Source organism: Eublepharis macularius, chromosome 1 (assembly GCF_028583425.1).
Source record: "Eublepharis macularius isolate TG4126 chromosome 1, MPM_Emac_v1.0, whole genome shotgun sequence".
Lineage (NCBI taxonomy): Eukaryota > Metazoa > Chordata > Lepidosauria > Squamata > Eublepharidae > Eublepharis > Eublepharis macularius.
The window spans coordinates 30,743,456-30,766,306 of NC_072790.1; the positions used below are offsets into that span (position 1 = coordinate 30,743,456).

At 45.6% G+C, this 22,851-nt stretch overlaps 1 protein-coding gene across 2 annotated transcripts; it reads left to right on the forward strand.

The window, feature by feature from the left end:
• The first annotated feature begins 1,339 nt into the window (after positions 1–1,339).
• Positions 1,340–22,524, forward strand: FTCD (formimidoyltransferase cyclodeaminase). Of its 2 annotated transcripts, XM_054993989.1 has the most exons (14): positions 1,341–1,502; positions 3,527–3,710; positions 5,459–5,587; positions 6,922–7,010; positions 8,398–8,577; positions 9,004–9,141; positions 10,150–10,281; positions 11,989–12,050; positions 12,723–12,852; positions 14,884–15,045; positions 16,103–16,146; positions 18,430–18,568; positions 20,593–20,688; positions 21,989–22,524. In XM_054993989.1, the coding sequence occupies exons 1-14, from the start codon at positions 1,449–1,451 to the stop codon at positions 22,073–22,075; spliced, it is 1,626 nt and encodes a 541-aa protein (XP_054849964.1). In that variant the 5' UTR covers positions 1,341–1,448; the 3' UTR covers positions 22,076–22,524. The 2 variants fall into 2 exon arrangements, with proteins under 2 accessions (XP_054849970.1, XP_054849964.1); XM_054993995.1 differs by lacking the exon at positions 14,884–15,045 and having other exon boundaries at positions 1,340–1,502.
• The last annotated feature ends 327 nt before the right edge of the window (positions 22,525–22,851 follow it).

Below are 22,851 nucleotides of genomic sequence, written 5' to 3' on the forward strand. Positions count from 1 at the left end.
ATAGAATAAATAAATAAATATTGTAGGGATCCTGGCCCCAGCGTAAGTGCCTCTCCTTGGCCTCAGACAGAAAGGGTTGAGGGTTGAGGGTTGGAGTCTAGTCTCGTCTCATCTCTCCTCTCCTCTCAGCTGGAATCCAGAGCTTATCTGTCCTCCTTGGCTTCCTTCCTCAAGTCTTTTGAATGCTCTAGCCAGGCCTGGGGCATGCCCATTGGTCTCCTTCTACCCAGATGCCTCAGCGGGGTATATTGACTTACAGTCTACCCTCCAAAGCTGTCACTTCCTACAAGAGTTAGCAAACAAGGAATTCAAGACCACCTAACGACAACCACTTCAATTGTAAACATTCATATTACAAACTAAATACTGTTATACCAAATGGCTTAAATATCGCCTCTGATTTCTCATGGTTTCCTGTAATGATTGCATCCCGGGTCGATTTCCCTTTAAGGGTTTTTTCCCTTGTGTGATTGCCAGCTGTAACTGATTGTAAATTGCAATTGAGTACATATTGACTGCTTGTAACTACATTGTTATGCAGCCTTCGCTCGATTCAGCACCTGACTTTATGCAATTGATGGTTTAATTGCAAGTGAATAATTATGGGGCTTGTGCAATGGTTATTTTGTTATGAATGGACATGTATGTTTACTAAGTTTAATTGTTTGTAATTTTGCACAAGGTCTAAAGTGGATGAAGGAAACATTGGAGTGTATATATACCATCTTTGAGAAAGGGATTCCAGAAACAGGATTCTTCACCGGTTTTCCCGTCAGATGGATATTGTTTTCTGCATGATTCATGACCTATAGTGCTTCCCTGGTCATTCATATCGATGCATTGAATTGTATCAGATTGAATCATCCTGCTTATGGACTTATGATTGGAAACTATATGGCTGTGGACGATTAACTAGTTGTTTTACTAGCACTGAGCACTTTATGGGTCTTGCAACAAAAACTGTATACAACACTGAATTATGAATGGATATTGAATATTGTATGAACTGCACATATACTGGTAATGTGTCATTACTGTATTGATTATATGAATGTTTACAGTTGAAGTGGTTGTCGTCAGGTGGTCTTGAATTCCTTGTTTGCTAACCTTTGTCGGGACTCTCCTGCTTCTGTTATTTCCTCCAGGGTTGCTGCTCTGTACAGTCTGGAGATCAGTTGCAAGTCCAAAAGTTCCCTAGACTTCACCTGGAACGCTAGGTCCAGAGCACGGAAAGCAGAACAAAATTAAGGCCAGTCTCATAAAGCAAGTTTCTTTTTAGTTGTGGTAGTTAATGAGAAACCCTGCAGGTCAGAAAGGTCAGTGAGAGCATGCCAGCGAGTCTTCTGATCTTCTAGATACGTTTTCTAGCTGAGAGGGCATGGGAAGCAAACATCCAATCACCTCCATTTCCAGGAGTCCCCACAAATACAGAGAAAGATCACAGAACAATGTCAGCGTTAGTAGAGTGCGTACCCAATTTCTCTGAAGGCAACAACCAAGAGGTAAGTTTTGAATTATTTCTCCACAAAGACTCCCTTTGAGGCAATGCTCAGATACTGGCCAAGTGGACACGTTTGTTTTTGACTCGTAGTTTCTCTTACTGGCCAAGTGGACATGTTTGTTTTTGACTCGTAGTTTATCTTGTCAACTTGCTGGAACTCAGCATATGCATATAAAGTGGTAAATGAGATTCACTTTTGATCTTGAAAGAAATCTTTCTGCATTTGACAGCTTAAATATACTACAAGGCATTTTCTGTAAGTAAATAAACCCAGATATTTAATATATTCAGAGGCACAAATAGAATTAATAGAGAGTTGACAGGGAAGTGCTCGCAGCGAGAAGCTGGACATTCAAATAAACAAGTATTTAGTGCGCCAAAACATTTCTGTTAGTTCATTGAAAGCTTACTTTTCTCAGTGCAATTATTTACTGAAGCACATGAACATATCTCTTATGTATGTCCTCAGACTCCAAAAACCAATTCTTCACACTCAGTTTATTTCTCCTTGTGATCCAAAGCATGTTGTTTTGCAATGGAAGTGTGCACGTTTATCCGGTAGGCAACAAAACAAGAAAAGCATGTGTTCTGTTACTGTGTCCTCCTGGCACCTCCCTTGTAACAGCGCCGTCTTTAAGTGCCCGATTTCTTTCACTGCCTCACCCACAAGTCCTTTCCCAAATATGCAGAAATTAAAAACTGACAGTGCAATCCGAAGAAGAGTTAGAGATGGCACTGTAACCGACCTTCTACCATCATGAAAAATGTTACGAAACGCCACATGAAGCTATAATGCTGAATTTTGGTACAAGACTGCTCCCTGGAAGGAGCTTGGCTTTTCCTCTGAGTTGCCTGTATTGTAGGGTTGCCAGCTCCAAGTTAGGAAATTCCTGGAGATCTGGGGGGTGAAACCTGGAGAAATTGGGGTTTGGGAAGGGAAAGGACCTTGGCATGGCATAATTCCATAGAGTCCACCCCCCAAAGTAGCCATTTTCTCCAGGTGAACTGATCTCTGTGGCCTGGAGACCAGTTGTAATTCCGGGAGATCTCCAGCCACTACCTGGAGGCTGGCACCCCTACTGTATTGCTTTACCTCAGTCTTCATGTGGATGGTCCACCTTTTAATGGTTTTAAGTGCAGCAGGAAGTTGACTCATCTCACTGTTTGCTCTTCAAAAAGAGAAAAAGAAAATCAATTCTGGCAGGGGTCATTTTGTAGAAAAAGAGCTGGAGAAACTCATTAGCATAACTCATTAGCATATGCCATGCCTCTTGCCATCACCAGAAGTGTGTCATTAGTATAAATGATTTGCATGTGCCACACCCCCTGACATCACCTATTCTGGCTGTTTTGGACTCAATCCTGACCGAAACTGGGGCAAAAACGGCACAAAGGGAATGAAAATGACCAAAAAGGGGCCCCAAATGGTCAGGATCGGGCCACTGCTGAGCAGGAGAGTGAACCACCACCTGTCAGAGGCCCGATCTGGGCTGTTTCGGCCCCAATCCAGGCCAAAATGAGCCCAAACTAGCTGAGAGTCAGGTGGGAAGGGCTATCTGACATGTGACTTCTTTGGAGAACTGCCAGAACTCTGTTCCTGTGCGTTCCCCCTCGAAATGAGCCCTGAATTCTGGGAACTGGGGATAGGTTTATAACATAACATTCTAAGTGCTGCTGACCAGTCAGTGCTGCGTATAGCTGATTTCCTCAGAATTAACAGAAGCGACTTCCCCTGGCCTTGGACAAGGAACTGTACTTTATTATATAATTTCCAAGATGTTCTTTCTTGGTGACTTTGTTGCTCAATGAATGTCTTCTTAGATCAGCCTTCTTTCATCAGTAGGTGCTGCTTCAGTGTAGTTTGAAGCCGTAAAGGGGGACCTTTGTCATTCCCAAAGTATTAACGGAAAAATTAATTGAGGATGTTAAGAATTCATGGGTTTTATTTTGTTTAAAGGAGGTCATAGAGCCTTGCTTTCCAGTTTGAATCTACAAGCTCTCTAACAGGCCTGTGTTCTGATTCAGGTGATCAATGAGATTGGCAAGGCCATCTCCCAAACAGAGGGCTGCAAACTCCTCGATGTGGATGCAGGACCTTCCACCAATCGGACTGTTTACACCTTCGTGGGGAGTCCCACAGCGGTTGTCGAGGGCGCCCTGAATGCGGCCAGGACAGCTTTTCAACTCATCAACATGGCAAACCATAAAGGTGATCGGAGTGGGATAAGGGAATTAGAGGCCCGGACTGGGTTCTCTGTTCTCACTGGAGGACTCTGCAGCCCTTTTCATGTTCTGGACAGGCTGTTCAGTCCTGGTTTTTGCAGCGAGTATTTGCAAGAGCCATCATGCCTCTCTAAAGGTTGGGCTACTGGTGATGTTATCACTGGACAAAGTCAGATGAAGATGCCTAATGAACTTTACCTCCATGCTTTGGCACTGTCTGGACCCTGACATTCTAATTGGTCTGGCATGTCGGCTGTTGGGCCTAATATGTTGGGCTTAATATGTTAAAAAAAAGATTTGAATTCCTAGTCAGCCATGAAGCTCAAAAGGTGGTCTTGGGCAAGTCATTCTCTCTCAACCAACATTACGTGTCTTTGAGATCAAAAATGGTAACTCGGTATGCACCACTTAGAGTAAGAGCAGGATACATTACTCACACAGACTGTCAGGTGTGGTTGCCAGCCTTTAGGTGGGGGTCTGGAGAACTCCTAGTATATCGTCTCCACACGACAAAGATCAATTTCCCTTAGAGAAAATGGCTGCCTTGAAGGGTGAACGCAGCATTATACCCTGCGGAGGTGCATCCCCTCCCCAAGTTCCTCTCTCCCACAGGCTCTGCCCCCAAATCTGTGGGATTTTCCCAACCCAGAGTTGGCACCCCTAGTCTCAAGGAAGCCATTTCCGATCACTTCTAAATTCTTCTTGTAATATATGTGACTGTACTTTTAAGAGGACTGTAACACCTCTCGTCTGAGTTGTCTCACACCATCTTATAGAACTGTGGGGAGCCTGTGGGTAGTCAAGGCAAGTTTGTTTTCCATCAGTTTCTCATTTCAAGGCCTAGAATCCTAAAAAAACAGGATAATTTGTCATTCTGAAATAAAAAATGAAAGCAAGCAGAAAAACCTGATACAGAGTTGGTATAACGCTGAAACAAAGCATAAGCAATATGGAAATGACACAGTAGGAACATACAGCAACAGACAGTACACAATAGTATAGTTTACAGTCCCTATTCCTTTGTTAAAGCAGCTCTCTGAAGCATTTCCTTACAGGGCAGCTTTATGATCTGTGTAAAAAAGCCCTCCTGAATAATTCATTTTTGCACACTTTGTGCAAAGATGGGAGAGTGGGAGCTTTACTGACTTCTTCAAGTAGACTATTTCATAAGGTGGGGACCACTACAGAGAATGTATGCATACGGGCAGCTGTTGATTTTGCCCATCTGCAGAGTGGGACCTGAAAAAGATGTTTCCATTTAAAAGATTCATTGCCATTTACATGCCATGTAAATTCAAGTTTTCTTTTATGATAAGTTTATTTTAACTGTGAAGTGTCCTCGTATAGTCTTTGGGATCATTCACATGCTGTGCCTACTCCCCTCTCCCGCAACTGACACTGATCCCCAGTGTAATGTTGCCATTCTTTGTAGGAAACGAAGAGCAGGACATCCCCAGTACTTTAAAAGACAGTTACGTGAGTGAGAGGTCTCAACGTGTCCTCGCAGAATTTGCACTTTTGGTTGGGTCAGGAAGATGGGTTAGGGCTGCAAGACAGCCAAGGAAAAAGCTCTGCACAACTTCTGCCATTTTCACCGTCCTCAGACCCATTTTCTAGAACAAATGCAGACACCTGAAAGTCCGGCTTCCTCCAAATTCCCTTTCCCCCATAGCTACTCCGTTGCATACTCTCAGCCTAACCATGCATCTCTGAAGCCTTTCTTTCCTGTCTTAGGTGAGCATCCGCGGATGGGCGCCCTGGATGTTTGTCCCTTCATCCCAGTGAGAAATGTCACCATGGCAGACTGTGTTCACTGTGCCAATCTCTTTGGGAAGCGCTTGGCAGATGAACTGCATGTGCCTGGTAAGTTGGATGTAGCAAAAGATGGGAGGGAAATCGTCTGCCCTGCTCAGGGATGAGAGGCAGGAGTCAACAATATTAGAGCTTAGATGTGGTTCCAGCAACATCTGGGGAAGGGCAGTAGCTCAGTGGTAAAGCATCTGCTTGGCACGTGAAAGGCTCTAAGTTCAATCCCTAGGATCTCCAGTTAAAAGGACCAGGTAATAGGTGATGTGAAAGATGTTTGCCTGAGACCCTGGACAGCTGCTGCCAGTCTAAGTAGACAATACTGTCCTTGATGGACCAACAGTCTCTTGCGAGGCAAGAAAAGTGTTGCTGCGTTCAAATGCCCCGCTCCTTTTTTCAGCTGAGGGGAGAAAGAGGGGGGGTCCCTCCTCCCCCTCACCTCAGCTGAAAAAAGTAAGCAGGCGTTTGAAAGCAGTGTTGCTGTTTTCAAGGCCTGCCGCTTTTTAAACAGCTGATGGGGGATCTCCCTCCCATCAGTTGAAAAGTGGAGGGCTGCTTGCAAGACTTTTCTTGCTGCTTGCAAGCGGCAAGAAAAATGTTATTCTTTGCCCGAAGCTAAAGAGCTGGACACCTTGGGCTGCACACAGGAGGAAACAGGATCAGGGGGTGGAACCACCATACATGTGATTACTTTCAAGAGGTGCCGGAACGCCGTTCCATGGCATTCTAGCTGAAAAAAAGCCCTGGCCCTATGGACCATTACTTCTCTACAAGCCTTTTTATTAACTCCAGTGCCAGTTGGCAGAGTAGTTGTTCTGCCCCATACAGGACTGAGCTTTATTAGCATGCACAACTGAACCAGCCTGGTAGGAATCTGCATTTAGATTTTAACTAATCAAAACCTGAAACAAAATTATTATTATATTTATTTATAATATTGATAGCACATGCCCTTGCAACTTGCTCGGAGTGGCTTCCAATAAAATCATGGATTGAGCTTCAGTTTATTGTTGCCATCCAGCTCATTACGGACTAGTCAAAGGGTCAAGCTAAATGAGCACATTCTCCAAAATAGCGAGCTGCTCCAGGTGGAGTATTGTGTGCTGTTTTGACACAGGCAAAAGGCTTGGGGGGGGGAGCCCTTCCTCCCCACTGCGGTGACATTCCAAGGCCATTTGGGCTCACCTTTATTTTTTAACAGCCATTCCCCAAAGCTGCTCTGTGGCTGCAGCGGACCCGAGTTGGGTCTGGGGAACCTGGACTGAAGTTTTTAAAAGCTGCACATTTAGCTTGGCCCCCAGTAACAGCCCAGGGTCTCCCTTGCTTCACTTGATCTAGGCAGAATGGAGGGAGGGCGTTCTGTGTCCTCAGCATTCTCCTTATAATTGCAGTGTATCTGTATGGTGAAGCTGCTATAAAGGAAAGCAGAAGGTCTCTGCCAGCCCTCCGAGCAGGAGAATATGAAGCTCTCCCGAAGAAAGTAAGTTTTGGGGTAGTGTGTTAAAGGCAGCTATGTTGCTATGGGGACCCAGACCTGTAACCAGGAAATGGGACAGGAGCAGGTGTGCTTCAAATTTATTTGGGGTCACTTGCCACTGGAAGGGTGGGGTCCATGTAACCACCATAGCTGCTGTCTCTTGCTGCCTTTTCTACTAGATTCAATATTCCTTTCCACTTGTATTCATAAGCCTATTCTGCAACAGCCATATGGATTTTGCTTTCCAACATTTTAAATGTGTATTTCTCATAGATTTTCTTCCACGAAGGGGGGGGGGGGGAGTGTCCGAATGTCTGTCTGTCTCTTTCTTTCTTTCTTTCTTTCTTTCTTTCTTTCTTTCTTTCTTTCTTTCTTTCTTTCTTTCTTTCTTTCTTTCTTTCTTTCTTTCTTTCTTTCTTTCTTTCTAAGACTCAAGGTGGCTGACAAATTATTTTAAAGAATGACATACCATAAACAATGCAAAACCTGTAGAGCAAAAATGAGAAAACAATGCAGTAAAAACAAGACAATAATACAATGAATAGTACTATAAATTACTGCCCTACTTCCTTTATGAAAAGATCTTCTTGAGTAAGTTCTGTTTCACAGATTCGGTGGACTGATATAAATGTGAGAGGCTTCCTGAACTCCTGAGATCTTCCACCAGGAGGAATAAACTCATGGTTTCATTTGACCAGAAACGGGGGAGGGGGAACACGACCGTCACCCAAGATGAGTTAACAGTTTTCTGACCTGTTGAAAACGGTCACGTGTTTCCTTCATTTTTTTTTTTTAATTATGTGACTGGATCTTAACGCAGGAATTCCCATCTACAGTTTGTTCCCACAATTTCTTCCGAGAGCATCTTAAGCCACTTTCACACGTCTTACCGGCCATGCAAAATCGCACAAAACTGGAATAACGGCGTCTTTCTGGCACGATTTCCTGTCATGACAGGAAATCGCGCTAGGAAGACGCTGTCGTTCTGGGAGCTTTGTGCGATTTTGCGTGGCCGGTAAGACGTGTGAAAACAGCCTTAAATTCTGAGGGCCCAATTTGACAGTTCTCAGAAAGGGATTTCCTCTATGTGATCCTCACTACGAGGGTACACAGCATTAGTGCGGTGTATCTTTTTTCATCATGTTTTTGGTTTACAGACCAGAAAGGAAAAACCCCTTGCCCCAGTGGTGTAAGAACTTCACCGTCCTCTGTATACTCATCACCACACAGAAGGAAAATCCTTTGAATCTGCCCAATATGCACCAGAACAGTTACTATTACAGTACATTACAACATGCAGACAGTTGCCTGGATGACTTGCATTAAACTAGGAGAATGTTCCTACTGGAGGAATATCATCTGTCCCCTTCCTTCTCCCCTATTTTTCAAGCTCAAAGAGGCAGAATGGACTCCTGATTTTGGTCCCGCAAACTTTGTTCCAAGATGGGGAGTGACGGTGACAGGTGCCCGAAAATTCCTCATAGCGTACAACATCAACCTGCTGTGCACGAAGGAGCTGGCACACCGGATAGCCCTGAACATCCGGGAACAGGGCCGTGGGAAGGACCAGGTACCTTGGATTCTGGGCCGGAAATGTCTTTTTACTCTACTTCAATCTTTGTTCCAAACAGGGCTAGGAAGAGGGGCCTTCCCATTACAAATAGCAGTGATGTTGCCAAATCCTGCCTGCAAACCTGGGGTTCGCCAGCTTATCCTGCCTGTGTTGACCCATGCAAGGCATTTCTAACTCCTCTAGGGCTTGCACTGCTTCCAGGCCTGCATAACGTTTGCCTAGGAGAGGATGGCAGTCACCTCCCCATGCTATTGATGAGCTCCCGCATCTGTGCCTTCCTTTTAGTGCCCACCCAAGCAGTTGCTCGGGTGGCTCGGCTGGAGACGCGGCCCTGGGCTGAGCCAGGATTGGCTGATCTGTGGAATGTTTTCTGTGCTGACAGCCGAGGGTGAATTTGCATATTGAGTGGCTTCTCCTTTGCAGCCTGGGCGACTGAAGCGGGTACAAGGCATGGGCTGGTACTTGGAGGAGGAACACATCGCTCAAGTCTCGACCAATCTGCTGGACTTTGAAACCACTTCCCTTCACACAGTCTACGAGGAGGTCTGCAGGGATGCTCGGGTGAGTTGTTCGAGGGTGCTTAGCTTCAGAAAACAGAGAGAGCCCCGAGCACCTGTTCCTCTGGCTCCTCAAGGAGCTCAGAAGAGACGGAGGCTTCCTCTCTGGGAGACTGCACTGCTCTGCATTGTAAAAGAAAACTACTTTGTCTCTGCCGCTTTACCTTAGACCTCAGTCAGCAGCCACAGGCCTGGGTGTGCTTATATCCAAAATCAGATTCATATCCCCAAATCTTTATTCCCTCCAAGATTCTCCCATGCAGTGGGGAAGGAAGAAAAGTTATGGGAAATCCTTCAGGGAGATATCTAGCCCCAGGAAGGGTCTTTCCTACATTTATCAAAGTCTGTCTCAACCCACAATTTAAACACGGTGCAGCCGCACAGAAGTTGCTCACAGAAAAGGTGTTTCCTAGATAGATGGTGAGGGTGATGTTTAAAGCTCCCATCCTCTTGCAGTCCATTTGAACTTGTTGCATAGATCGGTCTTGGTAAATGATACAGGCAGCCGGAGTTTTATCTGGGTTGCGTTTAGGAATCCACAAACAGCAGGATTCCTACGGATGGGCTGGGAAAAAGGCAGCTGGCAGGTTATTGGCTGTCCTTAGCAAGCCATGCAGTGGCATGATCCTGTGGTCAGTGATATGATCTTGTGACCCTTCCCAGTTGTGAGGTGGTTGGCTCCAAATCCACTGCTTTAATCTCTCTCAATAGCTGGGCCGATTCCACAAGGCTTACCTGAAGCCGGGACGTTGCGCAACATTGCGGATCATGCTGGAAAAGATGCGGAAGATCGCGTTTTCTCGCGTGAGTTTTGCGCGCCGTCGTGCAAAACTCGCGCGAGAAAATGCGATCTTCCGCGTTTTTTTCCAGGATGATCCGCAATGTTGAGCAACGTCCCGGCTTCAGGTAAGCCGTGTGGAATCGGCCCTGATGTGCTCTGCACCAGATGGAGCAGGTTGCTGAACACTGCATGTAAAACAATAGTTTGTAAAAATTCAATTCTTGCTTTTAGGATCTGAACCTACCAGTGGTAGGATCTCAGCTTGTGGGCCTAGTTCCCAAAAAGGCCATACTGGATGCAGCAGAATTTTACAGTAACAAAGAAAACCTCTTCGTTCTTGAGGACGATCACAAAATCAGACTGGTAACGTTCCAGCTTTCATATACCTGTGGGTTAGCAAAATAAAAGTTAAAATATTTGAATGTTTGATGTGCTCATAATATGTATTTCAGTTTTGGCTTTAATAGTTTTTATGATATGCTTTTATAATGATTTGTTTTACCTGTTCACTGCCTTGGTGGCCCTGACTGGGAAGAAAGACAGCACACAAATTTTGTAAATGAATATGGTGGTTGGGAGTGCCCTCAAGTCAGAGTTGACTTATGGCGACCCTGATGGGATTTTCATGACAAGAGACTGAGGAATATGGATTTGAAGAAAGAGATTTTATATACCATTTCTGTGCCTTTCAGTATTATATGCACTTTTTCTATACCCAGGAGCTATTGTAGTATTTGTAATGCAACCTGCAAGAAAACGACACTTGAAACAAAGGACCAAAGAAGAATGTATGTTAAACATGTTAAATGCTGTAACAGAGGTGGTTTGCCATTGCATACCTCTGCAACCCTGGTCTTTGTTGGCGGTCTCCCATCCAATTCCTAACCAAGGCCAACCCTGTTTAGCTTCTGAGATCTGATGAGATCAGGCCCTCCTGGGCTATCCAGGTCAGGGAGTAAACAAATATAATTAATAAATATTTGGAATTTCAAGGAAAGACGCGGCACAGATACACCTTTCCCCTGAAACAAATGGCCCCCAGTTCCTATTTGCCCTAATAGGGGCAAGGATCAGAGACAGACAACCCCTCTGGTTTACATGGAAAGAAAATGAAGATTGGAGTAGATGTCTCTTTTAAAGGACAGAGACCTGTCACTTAGGAAGCTACAGCTTGCACCACCCCCATGGCTGGCTCCAGAGCTTTCAGTATTTGAGATGGAAGTGTTGACAGCAATTTATGTGGGCCAGTAAACGTACAGAGTTTATCCAGTGTGCTGCCACATCATTCAGGAAGGGGAATAGGTTGCTTGGATGGGGCACCCTGAGAGGATGATTACACTGTGTTCATCGTGAATAGGATGGGCAACTGGTCCTTTTCAGGCACTCACAAGGCCTCCTCCAATTGTAGGACAGCAATCTGCTCGAGGAGACTGGGGTAAGGGAGGCGAAATCATGGGGGCATCCTCTACCAGTGGGGGTCTCGAGGAGATCATAGAAAGTTAGAGTCAACTACTAGGTATGGAGAGGCAAACTACATGAGACAAACGGCACATGAACGCCATGCGAATGGACTTACACATGTCGCTGCGTGTTTCTTTCACACACTTGCCCGCACTGCCAGACCGTGCCAGATCCCATGTCCGTGCATGCACGGGTTTCCTCCGTGCTATGCCAGGAGTCACGAATTGCATCCCATCATGCCCCGCCAGTTCACACATGCTTGAACCGTTCCCCCCAACCGCGCACTTGCTGCAGCAGCCACACATCGAACAGGGGGTCTGTGGACACGTGCCCAGTCAAGGATGCGTGACCATACCAGGACTGCAAGACATGTGAAGGTGGGTTTTTCGACACTCGCTTGGTCGCGTGCCGATCGTATCGTGTAGTTTGCCTCTGAGGTGCAATGCTGGCCAGGGAGGGTGGAGTCCTCTGTATCAGGCCAGTTGTCCGGCAGTTGATGAGTCGGAGTCTGACAAAGAGTCAGGAGTACAATGTGAATCCGTGCTGGTCCAATCAGAGATCCTTTGGTTTGGTATTTCAGCAATTTCGGCTCCTGTTTTTTAATTGCAGGTTGTCAACCGACTGGGGCTGGATTCTTTGTTTCCATTCAATCCCAAGGAGCGTATCATTGAGTATGGATATTTTCATTTTCTTTGTCTCCCTAACAGAGTTTGGCTGTAGATTTTTGCCCCTTTCACTTGTCATAGGATACCCTCTGAAGTGCCAATCCGGGTCCCTTCCTGCCTTGGCTGTAAACCGGGTGAAGGGAGGTGTTGACATGGTAGGGAATGGGTAGGAGCAAAGCTTTACTTGTTTAGAAAGTGGCCTCCAAAGAGAATTGTGTCCTCTTCATGTGGCTCCAGGAATATGATTTAGTCATATGCAATATGATTTAGTCTATGTTTTGAATTATTTTACATCTTTGTTAAAAGAAGTTATCATCTGACAGGCAGGTGGGAAACGTCTGAACAGCATGCTTCCTTCAATGTATTAGATTCCAGTTGTCTAGATCTATATGGATGAGATTTTGTTATTTTCTATAATAATAATAACAATAACATTCGATTTATATAGTGCCCTTCAGGACAACTCAGAGCAGCTTACAGAGTGTGTTATTATTATCCCCACAACAATCACTCTGTGAGGAGGGTGGGCCTGAGAGAGCTTTGAGAGAGCTGTGACTGACCCATGGTCACCCAGCTGGCTTCAAGCAGAGGAGTGGGGAATCAAACCTGGCTCTCCAGATTAGAGTCCTGCCGCTCTTAACCACTATACCAAACTGGCTCTCTCTTTGTGTCCTGAAGGGAGATGGTGCAGGATGGGGAGGCAAATGGCTGCCTGGTGTCTCTGCCTCTTCGCACCTTGGTGCAGAAAGTTGGGTCCCGCTCAGCTGCTCCGGGTGGAGGATCAGTCTCGGCAGCAATATCTTCCCTGGTACGTCATGTTTAAACAGAGCAGCCCTCAACAGAAATCCTACAAGCCCATCTTTCCAGGTCTTGTGTCCTCTTTGCCTGTCTTCACACTTGACTCATGCCTGGGCAGTGCATAAGACCACCCAGAGCGGAAAAATGATTTACACTGCTGAGGTACCCACATGGCAGTGCAAATCACGTAAGCCCAAATCAGTGTGTCCCCCATGACGGGATCCCTTTTCCCTCCTGCTACCCACCAAACTTTGGTTCTATTCGCTGCTTCTGCATTGGGGAAAGTGGCCCAATCTCTGTGTGTCATATTTCCTGGGGGGAAAGAGCCAAGGAAAACCGCTTGCTCTAAATCAAATTTCAGAGATGCGCGTATGTGCTGAGGGAAGTTGGTCTGGCTAGAGACATCCCTGGAGCCCTGAGGGATGCTTTGCTCCCTCCCCCTGTCAACAATAGTTCAGAGGGAAGATTAATGGGAAGTTGTGATTGGACAGCTCTGCTCCCTTCTCCCGCTTCCCCATGTTGCCCTGTCAACTGTATCCCCAGCCTGCCATGTTACAGGGATTTGGCCACAGGCCCATTTCAGCACACGGGCCTGCTGCTCTCACATCCGGATTGGCTTCAATGAACATGGCAAATACCTTCATCCTAGACATGTTTACTCAAAATTAATCCTTGTTGATTTCCATGAGGCTTACTTCCAGGTAAACGTGCTTCAGATTGAGTGAAAAGTATTTGCGGTGCATACAAAACATTTCACAATGTTTGTTTTCTTCATTTGTGAAGGCCATAAAAGAGGACTGTGCGTTCCATGCTATCCAATTTGGGCACGCCCCCTGCTCATGTGTCCCGTCCCCTCCCCTGAGATCAGCCAGTGAGGGTCTGCTTTGCATTCTCCTTTTTACTAGGATAAGCTCAAAGAGGGCAAGAAGCAGGGCCTACATGGCTGGGGCACCCAACCTTTAGAGCTCTCGGCTACAGGAGCTTTGCTTATCTTCAAACTGTGGACAAATGCACCTTTTTTAATTGTGGCAAAAGTGGTTTTTTGACACCCGTTTGCTGCATTCTAACTTCAGGCTTCTGTTTTCAAGGCAGCAAACATATTTTCAAACCACTTCTACCACACTTGCCTTATTTTTGGGGTGTGGCTAAACGGTAAAGCATCTGCTTGGTATGCAGAAGGTCCCAGGTTCAATCACTAGCATCTCCAGTTAAGGATCAGATTGTAGATCATGTGAAGGACCTCTGTCTGAGACCCCAAATAGCTACTGTCAGCCTCAGTAGACAATACCAACCAATAATGTGATTCAATATGAGGCAGCTTCATGTATTCATTTTCTCTGACTCGCCAGCTTTTGTGAGCTTGATTATGAATTTAATGCTCTTTTTAATTGTCTGCACAACTGTATGTTGCTTTGAGTTTGATCTCAAAATGCTTTTCAGAAGGTCAAAGTTCAAATTCCGGATACATTTGAGTAGGCAGTGGGCAGATGGGGGATCAGAAATCCAGTTTGCACATGCTTAGAAGGTACCTGTTACTAGATTTGGATCCTGTCATTCTCAATAAGAGCCCCGTGGCGCAGAGTGGTAAGCTGCAGTACTGCAGCCCAAGCTCTGCTCATGACCTGAGTTCAATCCTGACGGAAGCCGGGTTCAGATAGTCGGCTCAAGTTGACTCAGCCTTCCATCCTTCCAAGGTCGGTAAAATGAGTACCCAGTTTCTTGAGGGTAAAGTGTAGATGACGGGGGAAGGCAATGGCAAACCTCCCCATAACAAAAAGTCTGCCACGAAAACATCGAGATGCGACGTCCCCCTGTGGGTCAATAATGACTCGGTGCTTGCACCTACCTTTACCTTACATTCTCAGTAAGTGCTGCCACAGTTAAACTCCGCTATGTGTTCTTTTCAGTTTATTAGATATGAGAGTAATTAAATATAGGAGTAACACTCATAGCTGCCCACCTCTCCCTGTTTTGTTCAAACTTGGCAAACCTTAATAGCCTTGCTTGATTCTCCTGGGAGTTTATACTGTCTCCTTTTTAGGGAGCAGCATTGGGCTGCATGGTGGGATTGATGACCTATGGAAAGCGTCAGTTTGAGGAACTGGACCCAGTTATGAGGCAATTAATACCTCCCTTCCATCAGGCCATGAATGAGTTGGTGGCCATGGTGGACGCAGACTCCATGGCTTTCAACAGCTACATGGTGAGAGACATTTATATATATAAATCATGGTATCCTTCTGGACAACTTTTTGGCATTAGGACGGGAGGTGGGGGCACTGTTCTGTGGTGGTTTTGGTACTATCAAGAAAGAAATTTCAGAAGATGCTCAGCGACTTATGAGGTCCTACAAGGTTCCATCTTGTCTCCCAGGCCATTTTCTCCAGGGGAGCAAATCTCTTCGGCCTAGAGATCAGTTGTAATTCTGGGAGATCTCCAGCCACCGCCTGGAGGCTGGCAACCCTAAAAGGACAGGGGGAAGGATAGACCAGTCAGCGATCCTTGTTCCAGGTGACCAAAGTGACTCGGGGAGTGCTAACAGTCCACAGGTTAGGAGACGCAATACTTGCCTTGCCCCGGGCACTGGCAACCCACGCTACGCCCCTGCTGGAATTCCAGGGACATTGTGGAAGCTGTGTTCCACTTCATGGAGGCAGTTTTGGGATAGGTGAAAGTTAAAAAAACTGATATTTAATCGCAGTGAAACAGTTGCTGCTGGGTGAAAGAAATCAACCCAGGAACTGAGGTGTAGTTCTGTTCTGGATGGTTGCCAAATCCAGCTTGGTACATTTCTGGAGATTTGGGGCAGAGCCTGGGAGGGCAGAGTTTGGGGAGGGAGCTCAGTAGAGATGCGATTCCATAGTAAGACTGTCAGCCTGGGAGCATTTGGGTGGGTGGAGACTGGGGGGAAATGATGGCACGCAATGCTGGGCCATCATTCTTGCCCCATTTTTGCTGCTGCTGCTGCGGTATTGAGGGCAGGGGCCAGAGTTTGGGGGGCAGGAGGTTATGGAGGCAGCCAACCTAGTAGCTCTATTCTATGTAGCCCACTTGCCAAAGCTGCCATTTTCTCCAGGAGAACTGGTCTCTGTAGCCTGGCAATCACGAAAAAAAAGAGGTGTGGTGTAAAGGTTTCAAACAGTAAATAACTAAGAGTGCTTGTTCAGAAAGAAAGGAGAGAATTATTTTTGTGCGTCTCATAGATCTAATAATTAAGTTAAACACGATTAGATAAATGTGCTTTTCTCTCCTCTTCACAGGATGCTATGAAGCTTCCCAAGAGCACACCTGAGGAGAAGGAAAGGTGTGTGATGCTGAGTTGCTTGGAAAATGATTCTGTATTCTAATGGCTTATCTACCCCCTAAACACATGCCATTCTTACAGCATTTTATGCATCGTGGTTTCCCTGGAAAATCATAGATCCAGAGCAGTTAGCCATGTTAGTCTGTAGTTGCAAAATAGTAAAGAGTCCAGTAGCACCTTTAAGACTAACCAATTTATTTGTAGCATAAGCTTGCAAGAAATCTCAACTCTCTTTGTCAGATGCATCTGATGAAGAGAGCTGTGATTCTCGAAAGCTTATGCTACAAAAACATTGGTTAGTCTTAAAGGTGCTACTGGACTCTTTACTATCCTGGAAAATCAGTTTCCTGAGAGGGCTTGAGAATTCTTCTGTGATTAATCTGTAGGCTGTTTGCTCCCAGGGTTTCTTGGAAGGAGGAATGACTTTTAAACCATTTGAAGAGTGCCATGTAGATATACCTGAAGTGGTCAAGTTGCCATTACCTGAAAATTCAGAAGAGGCTATAGTGGAATCTCTAAAGGAGGTTGGGAATGCTTAAGTCACGTGTGATGTAACGTGTATCTGCTCTGGTAGATCTCATGGGTCATAGGAGAAAGTTAGACTTATCATTATTTTTAAAAAAGAAAAAGAAGTCAGCTGGAAAATATGGAAGAATGAGCATCTTATAACAACTCTCATACATTAGAAAAATAACTGTCCCATTTTTAGCACAGTAAGAGTACAATCCTAACTAGAGTTACACCCTTCTAAATCCATCGAGGGCAATTGGCTTAGAAAGATGTAACTCTGTTTAGGATTACACTGTAGATGTAGTTTTGTCACAATCTACAGATCTTCTAATGAATCTGCAGTTCTATTTATGGTAAAGTTCCTTTTTCAATACTTCTGGTGTTAAAACTCTTTAAACATCTATTCAGCAGCGCAATAGGTTTACGATTACAGCAATCTGAAACAAAGCATAGAGTATTAGGTATGGTATGTTAACCAATGCAGGTAGGGATGCTAGCCCCTGGTTGGGACAGGGGATCCCCCTCCTCCACCTTTGGCCCCTGGACTGACTAACCTACCTAGTTGCAGGGGGAGGAGGAGAGAGGCAGGGCGGGAGCCACCAGAGTACATTGTGAAACGGGGCTCATGTGCTTCAGAGGCCTTGATGATGTCATTTCTGGTTGAAAACTGGGAGCTACGGGGTCTCAGAGGGGCCAAATCAGTCCCGAACAAAGCAAAAATGCTATGTTTGGGGCCAATTTTGCCTCCCACTGAGACCCTGTAGCTTCCAGTTTTCAACCTGAAATGATGTCATCAGGGCCTTGGAGCCCCTACCTGCCTGACCCCCATTTCCAGCTTTCAAGGTAAGCGGAGCTGGCAACCCTAAATGCAGAAATTGTCATTATGTAAGTATAAAAACAAAGCTGTGGGATTAGGCTAATATAAAAACCAAACCAATAATACATACTACACACGCTGGTATAGTTCTTTACAGCCCTGTTTCCTTTATAAAAATACCTTCCAGGACCCTTTTGTTTTATTATAGTCCTATTACCATTATACAATGCCCTCCTGAAAAATTCTGATTTACAAAGATTGTGGAATGCCGGAAGTGTAGAATCTTTCCTGACATGCTCAGGCAGGCCATTCCACAAGGTCAGGGGTTACATCAGGGAATGCATGTGTATGGGCAGTTGTTGACCTTGCCCATTTGTAGGGTGGCACCTGCAGAAGACCCTGCTCAGATGAGTGAAGCTGTCATGGTGGAGCATTGGAAGAGAAGTGGTCTCACAGATATGAAGGTCCAAGGCTATGAAGGGCTTTTGTATGTAATGGGCAGTATCTGGAACTGAACCCTGTAAGTAACGTTGAGCCAATGGAGTGACTTCAGAAGATTTCCAGTCTGGGAAATTAGCCCCACAAAAGGTTATACAGAATCTCTTGACAAAATGACAATGGTCCTCTATATGACTGGATGGAATACTGAAAATGTAGATAGAGTGAAAAGAGAGATTAAGTTTATGGAGGAGAATAACAGATATCTGAGCTGGAGAACTGTCAGACTCAACAGCCAGCTCTCTAAAGCCGTAACTCTTCTTAGGATGTCATTGTCAATCAACAAAGTACCACAAAAATCTTTCCTTCTGCCTGACGCTGAGAGCTGTTTATCTGGCCTCCTGCAACAGATTAAAATGGCTGCCCTTCTGGAACCTTCCTTTTCAATACCCTTTCCTTGTTTGCTTCTTCCGGTCAGAGCTGTCACATTTCTCCTCTTGCGTATTTATTCTCTGCAGGCGTGCAGTCGCCATGCAACTGGGCCTGAAAAAGGCAGTTGCCGTCCCTTTCTCACTGGCAGAAAAAATCCACTCCTTATGGCCCTTTCTAAAAGAACTAGCTCATCACGGAAACCTAGCCTGCAAATCAGACATCCAGGTATGGTTATTTAATTGGGAAGGAAAGAGCTCTTCCTTTTTTCAAAGGGTTGTGTAACTACTTATTTTGTCCTGACATGCAGGGCTTTTTTTCAGCTGGAATGTGGTGGAACGGAGTTCTGGAACCTCTTGAAAATGCTCACATGGCTGGTGGCCCCACCCCCTGATCTCCAGACAGAGGGGAGTTTAGATTGCCCTCTGCGCCACTGGAGGGCAATCTAATCTCTGGAGGGCAATCTAAACGCTGGAGCAGCGCAGAGGGCAATCTAAACTCCCCTCTGTCTGGCAATCAGGGGGAGGGGCCACCAGCCATGTGACCATTTTCTCTGAGGGCAGCCCACTGAGTTCCACCACCTCTTTTCCCAGAAAAAAACCCCTGCTGACATGGATGGCCCAGGCTAGCCTGATCTCATCAGATCTTGGAAGGTAACGAGGGTTGGCCCTGATAAATATTTGGATGGGAGACCATCAAGGAAGTCCAGAGTTGCTATGCCCATGTGGCCTCCAGATGCAATTCGTCCTCTCTGCATATGACCAAACCATAAAATGACTACGGAGGGATGATCCACCTGTGAATGTACAGCATTGTGCACAAAAGGGTACCAGTTAGGATTTCTAGGATGTTGTCTACTAATGATTACCTAGGCATCTATTTGGGATACATGCAGAAGCTTGTCATAGCAGCTGTAGTGGCATCCTACACAAGACTAGTGGCACAAACTGAAATAGGCAGCTGTGCGGGTGCTTTAGATCCAAGAAACAGGTTAGATATTTTAAGTCCCTGTTCAGCCATGATGACTCTTATGCTGGAAGGCCTAACCCGATTCAAAAGTTTGCTGTAAAGGTCAGCTATGTAAGAATTGCAAGTTATTTTGTACATTCAAAAGTGCCTTGCCAATGGTAGATAATTCTATTTAAAATTTGCTGTATGAATTGGCTGTTTAGGATACAGCGTAAGCGACTAGGCAGGGGCGTAGACTTTCCAGTTTCCCGGCAGGAGCTGAGGCTGGGCTGGTCCTTAAAAGAACTGGGGTCCAGTGACATCATAGGGAGGAGCCAATGACACCACAGGGAGGGGCTTCCATTGCCACCATCTATGGAGGCGGGGCCATGGAGGATTTAGGGAGGGGCTCCCAAAAATTTAGGGGGACCCAGGCACCCATGATCATTACCTGCTTGAAAATCGAAAAAGGATTGGAAAACATTTTCAAAAAAATTTTCTCGCATTGTTTGGCGCATATATTGTTGCTAGCGTGTAAATCTTGCCTTCCAGAAGCCTGATTTTCAGAATCATATATCTTCCGTCAGAGTCTCTGAATTCTTCTGTACCATTTATTTGTAAATTGTTTATATAAACTGCAACTCCTTTTTAAAATTATAAATTCTTAATAAACAGAAATACATAAGAGCAAAAAACAGGAACAAAGCCCCCCAAAATCATGGAAATTGTAATATAAATAGGAGGAGTGGACAGTCCTGTGCTTCATCTGCCATTATAACTGAGTCCCTCATATGAGTTTGTCATTGCTTGCCCCCCTGGCCAAATTCAAGGGGGCTTGAGCCCCTCAGCCCCCATGTAGTTCACTGGTTGCCCGGGGGGGCTCAGCCCCCCCTGGCCAAATCCGGGGGGGGGGCTCGAGCCCCTCAGCCCCCCCGTAGTTTACACCTATGTGACTAGGCTCAGCCTCCATCATGGTTTGCAATGCAAAGAGTGACTACTCCTGGGGAGTAGGCCCCTTGATGAATGGCCTGCTGCAAGAATATGCTCATGCAACAGATCTGCTGATAAAAACAGGAAGGTGTCAGCAAGCCGTGCGGAACCCTAAAGCAATCCATTACAAAATGAATAGCCTTAGGTGCACCGTAGCAGATAGAAGATGCACCATTTCTCAAGATAGAGTGCTACTGTATGGGACCAAATATATTCTAATCAATTTCCCTTGCTTCTGGTGATGTCATTCCTGATGACGAAGGTTTTCATCAAGGGCACACACCTTCTTACGCTCTTTAAAAAATTTTATGTAGGTGGCAGCAAAAGCTCTAGAAGCTGGCGTATTCGGTGCCTCTTTCAATGTCATCACCAACCTGAAAGATATAACCGACGAAGGCTTTAAGCACCAGGTAAGAAATGTTCACACTACATGGCTCTGTGCGGTTCCTCCACCAGCGATGTGTATCGCTAATGACAGGCCAGTTGTCTCTGGTGTGGTTGATGAGGTCCACTGACATCCTCTTGGAAGATTGCTAATAGTTGTTGGAGTTGTCTGGTGGGATTGATCTGCAGGCACCTTTCTCTGTGTCCACCTGTCCTTCTTGCAGAGCGTGCTACCATGTCAAGGGCGAGAGGTTAGACTGGAGAGCCTGTTAGTTTTAATAAAGATTCTAAGGAATCAGAAGTCAGGCCTGGCTAGGGAATAACCCTTAATGCCCTGGTACAGTCTGATGGGTACCTTCCTAGGCACGCGCCTCTGCCAATCTTTCAGGTTCTAGGTAGATTGCTATCTTCTGTTTTATTTCTTTATTGAATTTATAGTCCGCTTTTCCTGCAAGCAGGCTCAGAGTGGATCACATCAGTTTAAAACCATAAAATAAAACAGATAAAACTGGTAGCATAGAAAAGCAGATGCAATCCACAGATCCGTCCTCAGCAGTGCACATTGCATTTTGGGCCTGTGGAGGCCGCTGACACCAGCAGATGAAAGCAACAACCACCAGGGAGGGAGGGAACATTCTCCCCATCCCCAGTAGGTGGCCAAAGTGGAGGCCTGTTTTAAACGTGGATGCTTTGTAATCACGAAGTTTTAAATGTTTGTGAACCATGAATAGGGAGAGAGGTGGAATATAAATGCAATCATTAATTAATCAATCAGATACTACTAAGCTCATCTTGATGCATCTGGGGGGACGTGGATCCTGCTTCACAAAAGCTGCTGCCACGATACATTTTTCAGCCTTTAGGGCACCACAGGGCTTGTTGGATTTAGCTGCAGACCACCTCCCTGGGAATTTGTCACAGATAGGTGGTTTCTCTGTAATTGCTACAGACTTTGGCCAGGTGACTGACTAGGATGTCACGACCCCAGGCCACTGGCCTTGGTTGCGATCTTTCAGGCAGTAAAGAAGTGAGATGCTAACTCTCTATGTGAACACACAAAGCTGTCTTCCGCTTGATCTGTCTAGGTCAACATTGCATACTGTGACCAGCAAAAGCCACCCAGGGTCTATCCTGTCAGATCCTACCTGATCCTTTTAATTGGAGATGCAGGGGATCGAACCTGCAGCCTTCTGCATGCAAAGCCCCTGAACCACAGCCCCTACCACAGGGATATGTTTTGTGTCGCTCTAGTCAGTCCTAATAGAAAGCATTATTTTGGATTTTGTTCTTTTTTTTCCATTTTGCTTTGGACCTTCAACCGTGCAGGCGCAGATCAAACTCTCCCATTTCGTGGAAGAGGCCAAGGAAAGTGCAGCATTTGTGCTGGAGCGGCTGGAGAAACGGACGACTTGAAAGGAAATTTGCATGAACTGCAAAGAGACACCCCCCTCCCCTTTTGCAATATTGTTGTGTTGCGTGCAGGCCTGTTTCCTGAATCATGGGCCATTACTACTTGCTCTCCATCCTACAACCTGCAAGAAATCAGCTACAAATACAGATTTCACTGCTCTGTATATATATTCCTTCTCACACAACATCAGCAGCTTTAGTTCTTGTTGGTCACTTTCAATGTTCTAAACACAAGGCTAAAAGCCACGTTATATTTTAGCAGGAGCAACAAAAATTACTCAAAACATTGTGCAAGTTTTTGAGTTCTCTAGAACTCTCCATCAATCTGATTGTTACAAAAAGAGGGGTGTATGCAGGGCTTTTTTTCAGCTGGAATGCGGTGGAACGGAGTTCCGGAACCTTTTGAAAATGGTCACATGGCTGGTGGCCCTGGCCCCTGATCTCCAGACAGAGGAGAGTTTAGATTGCCCTCCGCGCCACCAAGCACGGAGGGCAATCTAAACTCCCCTCTGTCTGGAGATCAGGAGCTGGGGCCACCAGCCATGTGACCATTTTCTCTGAGGGCAACCCACTGAGTTCCACCACCTCTTTCCCCAGAAAAAAAGCCCTGGGTGTATGCATATGTGTTAGGTTTAGATGATTAGAAGACATTGGCTTCTTTCGTTTTATTTTTGTAAGATCCAGCCTATTGAAGAATTCTGGAAAACGTAAAGGCTTTGCATACTGTTTCACATCACTTCAGTTGATGCTACTAAAAGGTACGGGGATAGATCCTCTAG